This window comes from Pholis gunnellus (genome assembly GCF_910591455.1).
Source record: "Pholis gunnellus genome assembly, chromosome: 14".
Classification (NCBI taxonomy): domain Eukaryota; kingdom Metazoa; phylum Chordata; class Actinopteri; order Perciformes; family Pholidae; genus Pholis; species Pholis gunnellus.
The window spans coordinates 20,209,836-20,227,055 of NC_136541.1; the positions used below are offsets into that span (position 1 = coordinate 20,209,836).

Consider the following 17,220-nt stretch of genomic DNA (forward strand, 5'->3'; position numbering starts at 1 on the left):
CTTTTATTCCGTAAAATGGAAGCTTTGCATGTGTAACTGCTAGTACAGACGACAAGAGACCTGCTAATTTAGTCACATAACTTAACTGCATATCTAATAATTTATTCTATAACAACGAATCAAAAACTTTCCACAGCCTAATTTATGCTACATTATATATAGCTTAAGTAACGATATCTAACGTATATGCTAAAGCTACAAACGTCCCTGGTTATTTGAGTAAACACGGACTAAAATGAAAGTTTAACAGTTCAACTTTGACATGTTAGCTTACTTTACAGTGCACGTACCTGCAGCAACATGTAGCAGTGTCAAGCTAAACGTTGGTAGCACGTTACGCTAGATAACGCCATCAGCAGAGGGTGTTCCGGTAATACCTTTCAAAATAAAAACCTCATTTACTCAGACTAAACCTGTTCAAATGCTAACCGTGTTAGACCAGCTGTTAATAACATGACCTCAGCGTGACTGGCATGAAATATTTTTCATAGAAAATATTCCTAAGTGAAATAATTATGATGCAGGTGGGATATATTAAAGATTATTAAAACTGCAGTCTAATATTTGAAATGTGAGTGAGGTTAATGATTTATATTTCATCATGAAAATGTACCACCAACGAAGACTTAAAGACCCACTACTAGAAAACAACACACAGCAATTGGCTTAGTATTAGATTATTAATTTTGGCTTATAACTTTTGTGATCATAATGTGAATTTTCCAAATAATGATAATTAATTAATTAATACTTTTTTTTAATACAAAATAAATCGTTAATCAAAATCTATATTTAAGAGCACTTTCTCCTTTCTATTGTGATGTTTAGACATGCTGGTATTCAAATCACTTCTAGGTACTTTGCCCATATTAGATAACCGTCTCTTCACATGACAGAGTACAGTGTGTTATTATATCCTCAGCTTTGGGGAGGAACATTTGTCAGAACTGATAAGGATGTTGTTCATTTTCAATGTACACCATAAGGCATAAAAACAGAAAGTACACATTCAAAATAAGAGTGATTTTATTGAGTGAGCTCCTACAGTTGCAAGAACAGACAGAGAGATGGAGTCAAGTGTGTTAACATGAGTTTTGTAGTTTCAGTCTGTTCAACTTATCCAGACAATGTAATATTGTTGTGAACCAGTTTATTGACAGTTTGAAAGGAAAGGAGAATATCGTCTGATCACACACACACCTCTCACTCACACCTTTCTTTCTCTCTCTCTCACACACACACACACACACACACACACACAAACTACACAGCCCCGTGCAGGTACAGGGCCAGGAACTTGCTGAAGACTTCAGGTTTGTATCCAGTCAGACCAGCTGGTACCTGCAGGGAGACACACATCCACCAATCAGCAACACAACTTTACTTCACAGTTATTAGTACACACACATTCATTGCATTAGCTGTGCTACGTTTTAAAAACAACTTAAAGGGTTAGTAACTTTTTTTTTTTGTAGTGGGATTGTATGCGTGATGGTAATCCCTATATTCTGCTAGGCAAAAATGACGATTGTCCAATTGTCAATGGAGTCTGGGAGTTTTGAAGAGAGCAATATAACGGCTTCACAATGAAGTGGATATAGATTAGAGCACCAGAAAAACATAGTCTAGACACCTAAAAGTGTACGCTATATTTAGATTATTTCCACCGCTTAACCTTGCCATCAGACAAACCTTTCTGACAGGGAGCTGAACCCGTTATGTCCATCGAGGCTCTCTTTAAAACCACTAGACTCCACTAGGCTCACAGAACACAAGGTTGGTCTACCGCCGTTTGTTTGTGTTATTGTGTGATTTAGGATCTAAACTAACGTGGCGTCCACAGTACAGTGCCCGTGTTCTCCGGTCTGCTTCTCCAAACTGGGAGCGTCCCGACCTCCATCTAAGGTACTGTATGTAATACACTGACTATATACTGGATATGTAGTGTCATCATGCAGAAACCAGTATAATGTCATAGAGGAAAGGTTTTGTTTAAAAGGCTTGGGAAAATAGCATTTTGACGCTTTAACATACATACTAAAATGTTAATACATAAGGAACATCACTGGGAAGCTACAGAATGATATACAAACCTAAAAATAATAATAATAATAATAATGGACCCACCCTTTAAATAATGGTAATGTTTCTGATTTGCTGAGGAGGCAACAGTGTTAAAAGAACGTGGCCGTAAGTCACACTGAGCATGGTGAGTCACAGTTACCAACAGACAGAAGTGGATCTTGGTCATACCTTCACTTGCTTCTTCTTGATGAGTGGTCGCACTTTTGCAAAGTCATAGAGCTCAACATCTTCATCCAGCCACACCTGTATGGAGCAGACAGCATGTCAACAACCCAGCAGACCATGAACAAAGCAGCAAACTCTTTCTAACCTCTGGGATTCTGATTGATATGGAGAACTGATAAACTGGTTGAGTTACCAGCACAGACTCTTTTTTGTCATTACTTGATGAAAAATATTCATGAAAACTCGTTCTGAGGACAAGCTTATTTGCATGTATGTAGACCATATTATTCAGTCCTCAATAAAAGCATTAACCAGTGCAAACATACATTCCCAATATCCTGACTGAACACTTTAGTCACGATAGAAACCATTCGATGTTGAAGATATTCTCCACAGAAAATCTCTTGAATGGTGAACAGTCTCCCCCTGTAGACGTAGTGGATCAGTCATGCAGACCAGTACCTGAAATGCCTCAGATACAGCCTCAAATGCAGGATCGGGTATCGGCGAGCACGCGAGGCTATGCACTGATCCGCTATCCTATTATGGTATCACATATCAGCTCATTACGCTACACAGGCACAACAACACTCTGTGCATTCCGCCCGTTCCGTACGGCGACATGTGCAAACTAGTACAGATCAGCAGCAGGAGCACTAGGTAACATCAGCGGCCAGTGGGCAGCGCGGTCCTGCTCGGCTAAATAAGAGCACTAACAGCTGTCAAAGCTGATAATTGTGATGCATTCAAGCTCCATTCAGTAAAGAGGAGTATTGGGCGTAGGTCAATTACGCTGTGGTTCAAATACCCACACTACCGTGCTATTTAGTATGCCAAGAAAAACATCATGCTGTATTGAAGAAGACTTGAAACTAGAGATTGAGACCATGAACTCATGTTTACAATGTTTACTGAGGTAATAAATCAAGTGAGAAGTAGAGTCATTTTCTCATAGACTTCTATACAACCAGAGGAGTCGCCCCCTGATGGCCACTAGAGAGAATGCAGCTTTAAGACATGAAGCACTGGCTTCACGTCTCAGAACCGGAGGTTTCCACCTGGTGCTAACCTGACCTCCATTCAGGACCTGGACTCTCCCAGAGTCAGGAAACATCACTGCAGACCCTTCACCCTCTGGACACAACCTGTTTCATCTTCTCCCCTCTGGGAGGCGCTACAGAACCCTGCACGCAAAAACTACCAGACACAAGAACGGGTCTTTTTCCCCAAAGGCCCATGAACACTTCAATCAATCATGCAGTGTCAAAAACACCCACTTATCGAATAAATCATATATTATCGTTTAAATACTCACCGTTTTGTAGCCTGTTAATATCATCACTACCAATAGAAATACAAGCATAGCTGAATATACTGTCATATCCACCTACCTCATGTATACAAAGCTATATGTATAAAAAGCTGTTACATTAATCCTCCTTCACTTATTCCAGCAACCTTTTGCACTACTCTATTGCAGTTTACTAATGAGTTATTTATCTGTACATTGACAGCAATGCAAAAAATAAAAATTTCACTCACACTCAATGTATTTTTTCAAATTATTGTTTTTGTCATAAATACTTTCCCTTGCAACGCAAAATGTTACACAGCGGTAGCTGCAGCGCGAATAAAGGCATCAACCCATCACATTGTGAGGAACGGACAAATTCAAAACTCACGCCTGTATTGTACAACACATCTGCCTGCGTGAATATATATATAAAGTTATATATAATAATATATAACCTTTTATAGAAAAAGGGTTGCAACTGTGGCAAATTTGCATAGTTTCTGATGCGTAATAGTCTTGATACAAAATATTCACAGTCAAGTGTTTGCATTTTCGTCCCCAGTGTGTAACGGCCTTCCCTCGGTCATTGAAGCTGATTTAACCAAACATGAGCTTCATTGTATTTACTGCTGGGTGTTCTGTGCCGTTTTGAATTGTACTGTTGATTCGGTCTACCCATGCAGACGCAATAGTCCTCTAGTTAATAGAGGCATATTCTGCAGTAGTGGAACAAATGTCCCTACGAAGCCTCTAACATCTGGCAACTTGTTACTTCCTCACTAAGCACCACATGCAGCTATTGATAAAAAATAAAGAAGAAGAATGAAGCACCTGGTTCTTGATGCCGTCGTCTCCTGAGAGATCTGTGGTGTTGAGCTGGAGGACCATAAACTGGAAAATTCTGCCGTTCGTCCCCACTGCCTGTACGGTTATGGGACGATCTAATACGCGCTGGGGCTGGCTCTGACACACACACACACACACACACACACACACACACACACACACACACACACACACACACACACACACACACACACACACACACACACACACACACACACACACACACACACACACACACACACACACAGTGTAAGAGGCAGAAAGAGACAAGGATCATTATGGAGTTTAAGAATGTGGATTAGCAACTGGTAATACTGTATGTTCACAGACTATGTTGACAGGTTTGCTGTGTATAATGGCGCCCTGCTAAAAGTGATGTGTACATCCTTACCCCATAAAGTGTGTGTGCACGGACCAGAGCGTTTCCAAAGGTGAACATGAGCATCTTGGCTCTGAACTGCTCTGGCCGGAGCTTACAGCCAGCATCGGCTCCCTCCAGAAAGTACAGCGTGTGGGCATGAGGATAAGGGTAGTCACCCCTGAAACCTGATTGGATAACAGAGACGTCATTAGCAGGACTGAGCACTGGACAAAGTGACACTCCTTGTCTCTCTCGCTCTCACTCACTCACTCACTCACTCACACTCACACACACCTCTCACCAGTGCAGTTCAGCTCGTCCTTGTACACGTGGACTTGCTGCAGGTCGATGGTGGGGGAGACGGGGTACAAGCTTTCCAGGGCATGATCTGCTGTCTCGTCCACTTCCTGTTTCCCAGAAACCTCTGGGAGAGCATCCATGCAGTTATGCAGTAAACCATTCTGACCCCTGATCTGGAACACGTCCTCACCTGGTGATCAAACATGGAATGAAAATGGAAGTCCGTTAGTATTATGGAAGCCCTCTCATTGCACAGCTACTGTGTTCCTCAGTTGCTCTGCTTCCAGTGCAGCTTGTTTTAAGTAGAGCTTTTATCCAATCAGATTTCACCTCTGTGTCTCTAGGTAGAAGAGAGGCCCCAGGCCTGCAGACTCACCAGTGAATTCATGTGCAGTTTAAATGAATGGGGACGATATTGTTGATTGGTACAGTGTTCAACCAATCAGATCTTTAGTTTGACATGTTGGGCGTATTCTTTTACGTGCCAGAGCCTTCTAGCTGGCCTACAAGTACGTGATTGGTCAGTGGGCTAGCGTGACATGTTGTGCGGTGACAATCCCGAAACAAATAACCGTAGCTGTGTTTCAGCTGCAGGACAGCAGTGAAGGCCCAGGTATGAAATGAACGGCCCGCCACTGCATTACAATAATATCTAACTTGCACTATATATATATATATATATATATATATATATATATATTAGTGTTGGGCAAGTTAACGCATTCATTAATCAATATATTCAAATTCAAGAAGCCTAGTAGTAGTAGTAACGTCTCTGTGTAGTCAACAACTGTCAAATCAAATAAAGAAAATACAGATCAATTATATTTTAACAATTATTATTCTCAGTTTTCAAATTTAACTGGATGGATTATAAATAATACATAGAAATACATAAATAAATGTTCTAACTTCAAGTAAAATAATGGCTGGATTTAAGAATAACTGACATAACAGAAAGCTTTTGAAAAATGTGCATCTTAAAATAAAATTAATTTCATTGAATCGCCCTGTAGCTTTAAATTCAGTTCATTGAGGGTGAAGTGAAAAAGCCACAACATTATATTTTTCTCATCTTGTAATAAGAGAAATTAGTGTTCAGGACTTCAGCTCTATTCCTCTCCGTTAACATCATTGTTGGACAGTGAATGCATGTGTTAGATTCTGATCATATTGGGCTCTTGGGTTTATCTGTGTCTTCAGATGTGAGTGGATACGGTTACTCAATATGAGACACTGTTTTTTAGCACCCCGGGGGAAGAATTCACCGATACGAGTCTGTCCATTCTCTGTGTACATCTCACTCGAGTCAGGAAACTCGTCAGAATACCCATATTTGATTGGCTGAGCTGCATCACGTGATGTGATTTATAACGCATTGGTCGGTGTGTTTCCTGCACCGCTGAACAAGTGCCGTAAATGCTGGAAAAGCTGCGCCGGTTAAAATAGAAGAGCTCCGTCAAAATGTAATAATTCTCAGTTATCTATCGGTTTTAGGTCCTGGGTCCGGATACAACGGCGTCCGGATCCGGACCGCGGCCCGCCAGTTAGTGACCCCTGCTCTACATGGACTAAAAAGATTCATGCTTTTTCCAGAGTTCCATGGACTTTAAACACAAGGTAAACACATTGCTCCATTAGTACTAGTAGTGGTCAAAAACTCCACAAGGACAAGTACTACACCAGGTAATCCCAGACGGTGTATTACCTCTTTTCCATGTGGCTGCCAAAGAGTATTTCTCAGAAAGGATCCTCCTTCCAATTGCAGGGTGGCTGGACTGTAGAGTTGCACACAGATGGAGCAGGTTGTAGAGCAACGTGTTGCTGGAAGAGGAGCAAACAGAGAGCGAGAGCGAGATTTATTGCCCAAACAAGGACTGTAAAAGCACCTGTGCTGCCATCAGCATCGGATTCTCAACCAAATATTTAGTGGGCAACTGTACTTTTGAGAAACCCAGCTGCCAGAGACACATTCAGACCTCTGAATCACAACACCAAACTCACTTCATTATTAGCAAAGGGGATCACAGAGGCTCATTTAAAAAGGTTAGTCAATACAAACAGTATATGACTTCATGTGGCCCCAGCCTGTGGATGCAATAGATATGCTCTCAATTTTCATATTAAGCACCTTTAATGATTTTTACTGTAATTCAGTGTCCACGTAAACAAAAATGTGCCTCACTAGTTGTTAATCTACTTGACCAGACAACACACTGACACACTACCTGTATTTCTCTTTGCCCGGCCGTTCCTCCTTCGTGTCCCAGAAGCGGGCGTGTTTGATGGCGTTCTGCACACGTTCATCCTGATCTGGTATCTGATTGGCAGGACTCTCTGCTAATGAGAGGAGCTGAGGCGGCAGACCGGGGATCAGTTTGGTTTTGGTCAACCACAAAGCCTGACGCACGCCTGAGACAGAGAGAGATACAGATTTAAAGACATGAGGTTTTGAAAAATGATTAATTAACCTGGAGGTCACGTGCACTCATATGCAGGTTGGATCTATACTGTAGCCAGCACTACATCTAATCATAAAGCTGGGAATCTGTCTGTCTGTGTTTTTCACATATCTCCTCCAAAGCTCATCTCATCTACTTCACACGTGGTTTGGGGACCCCATGGAGTGTTTTTTCGAATTTGGTGCATATTTGCAGAATTATGATATATGACAAGTGCAATATTAATAAACTTTGAATGAACAAGCACAGAGCGCTCTGTGCAGAAGCGGTCATCTGCTGTCATCTGCTGCGGGGAGAAAGTAGCCCACGGACTGCTGCAGTTCAATGTGGCTGCTGAATATAGCCTGCTAACGCTACGCGGCTGCTGGATAACGTCCCAACCAAACGTTTTCTTCACTTCCCTGGAGTCAGCGAGTGGCTAGCCTACAGCAACCGCATCACTGCCATGGAAACTCAAATTGTGCAAGTTATCGTCACACTACTTTATAACAAAGTTCGTCCGCTCGGCCGGGCTCCGCTGCCTCTGCCTGTGAGTCCCTCGGCTGTGTTCCAAACAGTATGTTTCATACTAAACGAGTGACTGGCCCAATCCCAATGTCCCCCCTAGAGCCTCAAACCCTGGGGACAGTACTTTATCACTTACCATGAAAACGACAAAACAGCCCCAATGACAAAATCAAATATTTGATGAATAAATATCCTCTGATTTCATGTTTATTCCATCTTCAACCCATAATGTTTCTGTGTAAACGTAATAAGACAGGCTGATCACAGTGAGCCGTCCTCTTTGTTTACGTCTCCATGCGTCCACTGGTTACTCCGTGTTTAACATCATATTGCAATGATTTGTGGGTAATTCCCTTAGGTTGACTTACGGAAAGGGTTCATAAAGGGCTCAAAGGCCAAATCCCAATGTCCCCCCTAAACCCTCAAACCCTGAACCCTCAAGGCCTTACTGATGTCACCTGGTAAGTGGTTGAGTGTGAGAGACTGTGAGGGCTTGAGATGGTGTAAATAGGAATGGGACAGCACTTTGCTGCAACATATCACGTTACCATGAAAATGACAAAAAATATGATGTGTAATTGTGTGTATTTATTTTATACTTTGTACTCCCTGATTTTAACGTCTTCAGGCTCTTTCCTCACAAGATGAGAAGTAACTTCATTTAACCTATTTACTATTTTTTGTCAAAACAGCTTCAATGACATAATCAAATATTTGATGAATAAATAAATAAATATCTTCTGATTTCATGCTTATTTTTTGTTCCATCATTAACCCTTAATGTTTCTGAGTAAATGGATTATGACAGGCTGAACACAGTGAGCAGTCCTCTTTGTTTACCTTTTTTTTAAGGTCTCCATGCGTCCACTGGTTACCCGTGTTTAATGTCACATTGCAATGATTTGTGGGTAATTACTTTAGGCTAAATCAGCATGAACGGAACCCTTTCCTTAAGTCAGCATACCATGCTCACTTACGGAAAGGGTTCATAAAGGGCTCAAAATGGGCATAAATCGAGGCTCATCTGCCAAAGTTAGAGTCGGATGAGCATTTAAAAATGAGGCTAAACTTAATTTAGATAGATAGATGTAAACTTTGTTCGTCCCCAGGGGGAAATTAGTTTGTAGCAGCAGCAAGTTACAGAGTAGAATAAAATATTAAGTATGGAAATGCACAATATATACAGTACAATAAAACAGAGCAGATATTGAATTGAAGGAATAGAATAATAACAAATAAGATAAAATATTCGGCATATCGATAATCCTCCAAGCAGCAGTTGAACTGCTCGTCTTTGGGTCATTGTGTAAAATCATTATAGGAATAATAAGCCTCGTCTGTGACGTCACATTGCCCACTCCTGGCCAGGAATACTACTTTGTTTTTATACAACAAATATGTGCTTGAAGTGCGATACAGGGGAGACATGTTACCTTCCAGTGCGCTGGTCCTCTGGTGGTACACAAAGCACGGTTTCTCTTTGAACAGCGGCATCTCGTGGGCCGGAGGAGACTTGTAATACCTCGGGTCCTTGTAGTCCCTCTCCCAATGCGGGTTAACGGGCTTCGACAGCCCCGGCACAAAGTGCATCCTTTCCCCGTAGGTGACCATCTCCAGCCCGGGGATGCTCACTCTCTCCCTGGGTTTGCGCGGTGGGGGGACCTTGGCTGTCAGAGAGCGGCTGACACCGAAGTGTCTCCTGGCCTGAACGTGACTGGCTCCTCCATGTGTGGACAAGCGTCTCAAATCCTTCAGCAAACCGGTTTGAGGAAACAACGGAGCCGCCGCTTTTAAACACTGAGCCGTTTCCGAAAACATGTCAGCTTCTGGTGTTCTTCTTGATGAGTTTTCAAGATTCAAGCTGTTATTCTGACCTCAGTCAGTAAATGAATTTGCAAGGCGCCGCCATATTGGATTGCTTCTTCATCTTCTTTTCAGTTTATTGGCGGACTACAAACCAACGTTTAAGGTGCACGCGCCACCTACTGTACCGGAGTGTGTAACATCATGACGTTATGACATTTATCATTTAAACACAATAATATTGTTATTATAAATACTAAATAAAATAAAAAAAGACTTCATATAGAAAGTATATTCTGGATATTAAACACGTTCCATTCAAAACATGTAAACAAAGTCCTTTTAAGCTGAACTTGTTTGTCCCCTGTCTCTAACAGTCCTCTGATGCTCCACTCCCTCCCTGTATCTACCACTCTGCCCTTCAGTCTCTCTTTCTGCCCACTGAACTTCCTCCACTCTATCAGCACATGTTCAACACTTTCTTTACAGTTGCATATCTCACATTATTGCACACTGTCGTATCATGATGTATATAAGGTGTCATTGAGACCTGTATGTCCTAATTTTAATCTTCTGAAAGTAACATCTTCTTTTCTACTGACGTCTGAATTTTGTTAAAATTACTGCCCTTATTGTCATTATTCCAGATTTCCTGCCAAGATGTAATAATTCCGTGCTGTTTTACTGATTTAGCTTCTGACCTCCCAAAACTAATTTCTAAAATATCATTTTTGTTTAATGCGGTTTTGGCAAGTTTATCTGCAACCTCATTTCCATCTATTCCATCATGAGCCGGTACCCAACAGAGATGTACATCTATTCCTAAATATTGTGAGTTCAGTAATGATATATAAACTTCAGTTAAAGGACCCTCTCGTACTGTTTGACCGGATTGTATACTTTGTATTGCAGCTGCAGAATCTGAGCATATAACTACTTTCATTGGTTTAACCTCCTCCACCCACTGAAGACTGATGATTACTGCTGTCAGTTCTGTACACCTGTTTGAAATTATTTGAACAATTCCTTTGTTGAATTCTGGAACGTATACGCCCACTCCTACATGATTATTATCTGAGTGTTTAGATCCATCTGTAAACATATTTAGATAATTACAATAGCTTTTCTTCAGGTAATCTTGAACCAAGTATCCAGTGTTAAAATTGCTCTCAGGCCATTCTCTTTTCTTTTCTAATATCTCTAGATCTACCTTGGGTTGTGGAAATAATCATGGAGCAATGTTGCTACTAATAACTGCTGGACTATGTTGTATGGTATCTCATTTGAACTGTTTCACTTTCCTGTTAATGTCCCATCCAGAGCTTTTACCAGAGAATGTCGAGTACTCCCAACAATTGTACAGGACAGTCATTGCTATATTTATGTTAAGTCTAATCCAGTGTGATCGTGCTAACCTAAATTAGTTCTCCTCAGATGTAATGGCAGTTCCCTGGATTCCACCAGCAATGCATGAATGGAAGTGCTTTTGACTGCTCCCAAGCTAAGTCTTATGGCTCTGCATTGTATTCTATCTCACTTTGTTTTCGACATGGCTTTTTTGCTGCTGCTTGCGTTTTGGTTTTGACGGCAGTCGGCAACGAACATAATAAAAACACAATCAATGATGATATTATAGAAAACACCCCCACAGACCGCTAGATGCCATTAATATGACTGAAATGATTTATTTATCATCATCACCTGGTATGAAATGGGTAGATCAGTTGGAGTTTAAGTTAGGTGAGATCTATTGATGACCGGCACCAACCGGTAAATAATATAAAACTGTAGACTTGGATATTTTGGTCGTGTTATTAGTGCAAACATAAGCTCTTTGGCAAGTTGAGGTCACAAAGAAAATGATCTTGATCTTCTGCTTTCCGATTTTATCCAAGATCAGGGGCAATTGTAACATAAACAATGTAAACACCTTGAGATTTTAGTGTAAAATTCCATTTAAAAGTGTGTATTACAGTAAGTGTGTTCTAAGGATAGCAGTTCATCAATAAACATACTTCACTTTGTTACAATTGCCCCCTTAGTGGTTAGGGGGCAATTGTAACACTCTTCTTGAATTCAATATGACAGTCTTGTCCTTATTAGTGAAAATATATCAATTGTATGATCAGTTAGTGCACATATGTATGTTTCTTACATCAAAAGGTGTATTTCAAGTATACAGTTATAAAGAGTTATGCACCGCAGACTCCTCAACCAGACAATGCTCACATAAACCTGTTGGATGCTTTTCTATTATCTTAAGTTTAATGCATTTAATATCCAAGTCTTATTCTGTTAAAACAAACCTTTCTTTACATAACTTTGTCTCTAAATGAATTCACTTCATTGTTTAAATTGGACAGAAACCTTCCCCTTACTTCAGTGTTCCAATCTTCCACTGTTTTATTCCAAACTATAGCTTGATGGAACGATCCATAGCATCTCTCTGAACAACTTGTTTTTTTCCGCTCCACCTGCTCCTTCCCCCTTCAGACCTACAGCCTACATGGGCAGGAACCCACAGAAACAGAATTGACATACTTTGATGAATGAGTCTCTGAATGTAGGCTACTTGTCATACGTTGGATAAAATAAGATGATGGCTGAAATTTGAAGGATCTCAGGCTGTAACAGAATTGTTTTCTGGTTTATATTCATCTGCCTAATGCAGAGCCAAGAGTAGCCTGTTGCGCCAGCATCTCACACTGAATCAAGGCTACACAAGATGTACACTTGATTCAAACAACTTTTCTTTCTGGTACTGTAAAAAAAAGCCCCAGTTGACACTGATCTTCCGGATCTTTTATATATATATACACATATATATATATATGTGTATACAAGATCCAGTATATACAGTATAACTTGTATGTAGGGCCTTTGCAGGAATTTAGTAATACTGTTGTCATCAGTCCAAACTTTAACAAAAGTTATCTCATTTTTATGTATATGGTTATGATTAATCTAACATGTATCTCCCTCCATGATGGCCTAAATACTTTTCAAAATCTTTGCTCACTGCTGGGATTATAAGTGTAAAGTCCTTTTATTTGATAGGAATGTGATTCATTTATTCGATTTAGTTATTTATTTGAAAAGAAGATACCAATTTTAAAAACGCTGAGTCTATACAAACTATTAAAATCAGCCATAAAAACAACTACTATGTGTTAATTGTGTGTAATTTGAAAGAGGACATATTATGAGAAACTTGCTTGTGCACATACATATCTGGAGGGCCAACTAACCCACAAACTGAAATAAGACAACCCAGACATTTCTTTGTGTGCTGCCGAGATCAGAAAACATGACTCAACCACAGACTGTATCAAATATGGACGTCGTCACCATGACGTTGCCCAGAGGTTTCTGAAGAGCCGTAGTGAAGCTCAAAGTGGGCGGCTCCGGCCGTCGCCATCTTGGCAATGATGACCAACACTGGGCAAAGAGGTGGATCGTCAGCGGAGCTGAGTCGGCCCGGTGACGCAGCAGAGCAGACAGCTAGCAGCTAGCGACCTGGTACGGCACACGCCTGTCACTCAGAGCGGCCGTGACCTCAATTATGCCTGACTTTAGGCCTTAATATGATTTAAAAAGGTGAGTAATATCAAAATTCATCCCCAGCACAGTGAATGGGAAGATTAGCTATACAGTATACTATTGTTGTCATGTTTTCAAATGGGTACATGTGTTGTTGGGCAAAGTGTCTCATAACAGAAAACAGATCTATTGAACACTGCAAGACAAACTGGCTACCATTGTAGATTATAATGATGTTATGCTCGCTGTAATTAATCACACAGCATTTTGAGTGTCATCATGTGCTTTACTTTGGGTTTATGTGATCTCACATGCATGTAGTAGTGCAGAGTTGTGGAAACCATCATCTCCTCTTTTGGTGGATTTTGTTGGTTAGCAGAACGCAAACAACTGGTGATGTCTGAGATACCATATTTCATTCTGAGGAGAAAACACTGACTGGACAGATTTTTTTGTATCTCTAATTCTGTGGTCCTGGGTCTGACTTCAAAGGAGTCAGATCCAAATATCTCTATCCAGCTTCAAGTCTTTGACCCAACACTGCTCCGGCAATAGATTCCAATTCAACGTATTGATCATCTCTTCGTTGTTTGCAGTTTTGTCTTTGTCATTGCCTCAACGCATGCTATTATTGGCATTTAGATATTGACAACTTTGCTTTGATTCATTTGTGTTCCTGATAGCACAACAGTGTTCCTTTGCTCTTCCTCCTGAATTTATGATGAGAGTTCCTCCTACTGGAGGAAAGTAGATGACGCAAAAGCCATAATAACCAAGATGGCCTCGTCATATCATAATTTCATTTTGATATTGTTCAATGACTCACATTTGTCAATGATCTATTTAGGCCCACAGCATGTACCTGACAGTACTCTTTAACCTCTACCTCTGTTTGTTGCAAAGTAAAAACACAAATGTACCGTGAAGTTATTTTCTATGTAGTTCCTTATTTTGTGATCATCTGAGCCTCTCCAGTGTTGGTAAGTTCTATATGATCATTTTGAAATAAACTGCAGTAGTGTTATAAAAAATTATAATAATTATAATAATAATGAATTAAGTTCCCACATTATTCCCCCCTTATTCATTAAGATCACATCTTGTTCCCTTGCACCTACATGTACCATTACGTTCTGTACTGGTTAACCATCAATAATGATTTCAATTATTTATGATTTAGCGCCAACTCTCTGGTCCTCTTCGTGGAGGATCCGAGGCCTGAAGTGGAGGGCGCTGCCTCCTCGTGGTCGTAAAATTTAAATTGTTAAATGGACGCATCAATATTTGCCTGTGTTTGAGATATATAATATGAGATAAGATATAGTATTCTGCCATAGCTTACAGTTCAGAGAAGCCATATCCCTTCTGAGACACTGCACCACATGGCTGTGAGCTCTTACCTGCTGTCACACCGCCGGGGTGCTGGATGTGGTCAGGCTGGATGTGGTCAGGTTATCTGCAGAGGGGACGTTTAATCATTAATTATACAGCCACAAACAGTTCAATATTAATAAATGAATATGTAATTATAAAACAGTTGTACAAAAATATTGTGTGAAATAGTCCAATGAATAAATTGTGACGAAATTGCTAAAACTCAACTCATGAATGACTTTAGACCGGTCGCCCTGACCTCTGTGGTAATGAGGTCTTTTTGAGAACCATGTTCAAAACCCTCACGACCGACTCCTGTAGTGTGGGTGTGTCGTGTAGCCTGCCAGACTGCAGACCCGGGATCCACTGCAGTTTACCTGCAGAGCCAACAGGGCCGTAGACACACAGTCAACATGGCCCGTCACTTCATCCTGCAGCAGCTGCACTCAGCAGGACTTCAGCTCTGCCTTCAACACCATCATCTCGACTCTGATGCATGCCGAGCTCTCAAGCTGCACCTGTCTCAGAGACTTCCTGTTCGACAGGAAGCAGCAGGTGAAGCTGGGGAAACACACCTTTGACTCTTACCATCAACACTGGTTTCTCTCAAGGCTGAGTCCTCTACCCTCTGCTCTTCTCCCCGGACACCAGCTGCACTTCCAGTCACCAGTCCATTAAGTTCACAGACAACACACTCTTCATTGGACTAATCTTTGGTGGGGATGAGTGCGCACCACTTTTATTAAAAGGGACATTATGAAATCAAATGTGACATTATGAAAAGTTTTACATTAAACATGATGTAAAAGTGTTATGGGGAAAATAACTTTAAACGGGTTATTTTGAAAAACAAATGTAAATACAACAGCTCATAATAATGACTTCAATAATTTCTTCAATAATATCACAAACTACTGGCTTCTACTGCCCGAAGACGTCGCAATATACATACACGCCGATGTTACCGGTAGTGTCGTTAAGGTTCAATTGAGATAGCGCTTCTCTCTTTTCTGTATTTTAGATTCATACTCTTGGATTGAATCTTGTATTGGTGGCGCTTTTATTTTGAAAGGGTGGGACTGGGTGGGTGAGAGAGGGGGAGAGGAGACAGAATCATAATGTTTGACACACAAACAGAGGTTATTAAATGACAGGCGTGTGTGTGAGAGAGAGAGAGATTGCGGAGAAAGAGAGACAGACACGTCCGACTCTTTTCTCATCCGATGTGTGTGTGTGTCTGTCACCTGCCTGTCTGCCTGACTGAGGACGTCTCTGGTCACACTGACATGTACCTATAAGAACTGACATAAGCTGACACACATTGAAGGTAATGGTAAAAGAAACTGCACATGAGCCGCAGTGTTGAAAAGTAGATGGTAGAAAGTACACCAAAACAAACAATAACGCTGATGTTAGAACAATAATAGGACATTTTTTATTATCTACCCAATCAAAAAAGACAAATGACACTTTGTAACAGAACTAGGCCCAACAAGGTAATAACAATGCATGTCATGTAGTTTATCATAGCTTTATTGTACTTTGTACTACCTCACATGTGCAATAATGTGTATCCAACCACTCAATCTGATAATATTGTACTTTTATTTATCATATCTTTGTCATTTGACTATTTAACGTACTTGTTTTTTTGTTTCGTTTTCTACTGATGTCTCTTGTTGCACTATCCACTATGCTGCTGTAATCCTGCAAATGTCCCGGCTGTGGGACTAAAGGATTATTTTAATTTATCTTATGGTGTTTTTATCTTCTCTCATGACAGTTTCGTCAAAGATTTACATCAATAACAATAAAGTAGCAAATGATGAGCACCTAGTCTTGAATCATGTAGCTCATTTGGCTAATGACTTACATAGTGCAGAAAATATGCAGTCCATAAACCGACACACATTTAAAAAAAATGCTCTGTATGAAACACATTTGAAATCAAACATTAAACTACGGCGTTAAAGTAGTGACCTTGAGTCTAGATAGTGTTTGAGGGTGTTCACAACATGTCTGGATTAACCTTTTATAGGGGACCACGATGCAATCATTCTTGGTGCTGGACCCCTATAGTCCATCCTAGCCCTTATTATTTATTTTTATTTAAAGTCTCATCATATGCCGATCCAACCAGTAGTCCGAAACTGGCACATTGACAATTTTGCAAGAATATGCACCTTGTAAGCACAGTCAAAATGTTTGTCTTAATTAAAACTATTGTGGATTGTGACACAGTGCCCCTCTATTAGGTAATAAGATTAGGATAATGCAGGACATGCTTTAGTTGATATTGGTGCAAAATCCTAAAAAAGATGCAGTTAATCAAAGTACAAACCACCAGTTGACAAACTGAGGAAGTAGGGCTTTATGGGCACCCGGGGCCTTGGGGCAGTTGCCCTCTTTGCCCGGTTACTAATCCAGCCTTGGTTCACATCGATATTAGGTGGCCAATCTTTACCTCGTGCCACTCCAAAAGA

The 17,220-nt window shown here is 40.6% G+C and overlaps 1 protein-coding gene across 1 annotated transcript; it reads right to left on the minus strand.

The window, feature by feature from the left end:
- Positions 1-1,016: 1,016 nt before the first annotated feature.
- Positions 1,017-9,936, minus strand: mrpl37 (mitochondrial ribosomal protein L37). Its single transcript, XM_079173049.1, has 8 exons — positions 9,454-9,936; positions 7,280-7,463; positions 6,760-6,875; positions 5,053-5,241; positions 4,782-4,936; positions 4,376-4,507; positions 2,254-2,328; positions 1,017-1,341 (listed from the first exon to the last, which is right to left on the minus strand). The coding sequence occupies exons 1-8, from the start codon at positions 9,836-9,838 to the stop codon at positions 1,264-1,266; spliced, it is 1,314 nt and encodes a 437-aa protein (XP_079029175.1). The 5' UTR covers positions 9,839-9,936; the 3' UTR covers positions 1,017-1,263.
- Between the last annotated feature and the right edge of the window lie 7,284 nt (positions 9,937-17,220).

Coding starts and splice junctions, on each gene's coding strand:
- mrpl37 (XM_079173049.1), bottom strand. CDS start 9,838: ATGTTTTCGGAAACGGCTCAGTGTTTAAAAGCGGCGGCTCCGTTGTTT. Junction 7,464..9,453: donor GAGGACCAGCGCACTGGAAG/GTAACATGTCTC, acceptor TCTCTGTCTCAG/GCGTGCGTCAGGCTTTGTGG. Junction 4,508..4,781: donor GTGCACACACACTTTATGGG/GTAAGGATGTAC, acceptor TGTGTGTGTCAG/AGCCAGCCCCAGCGCGTATT.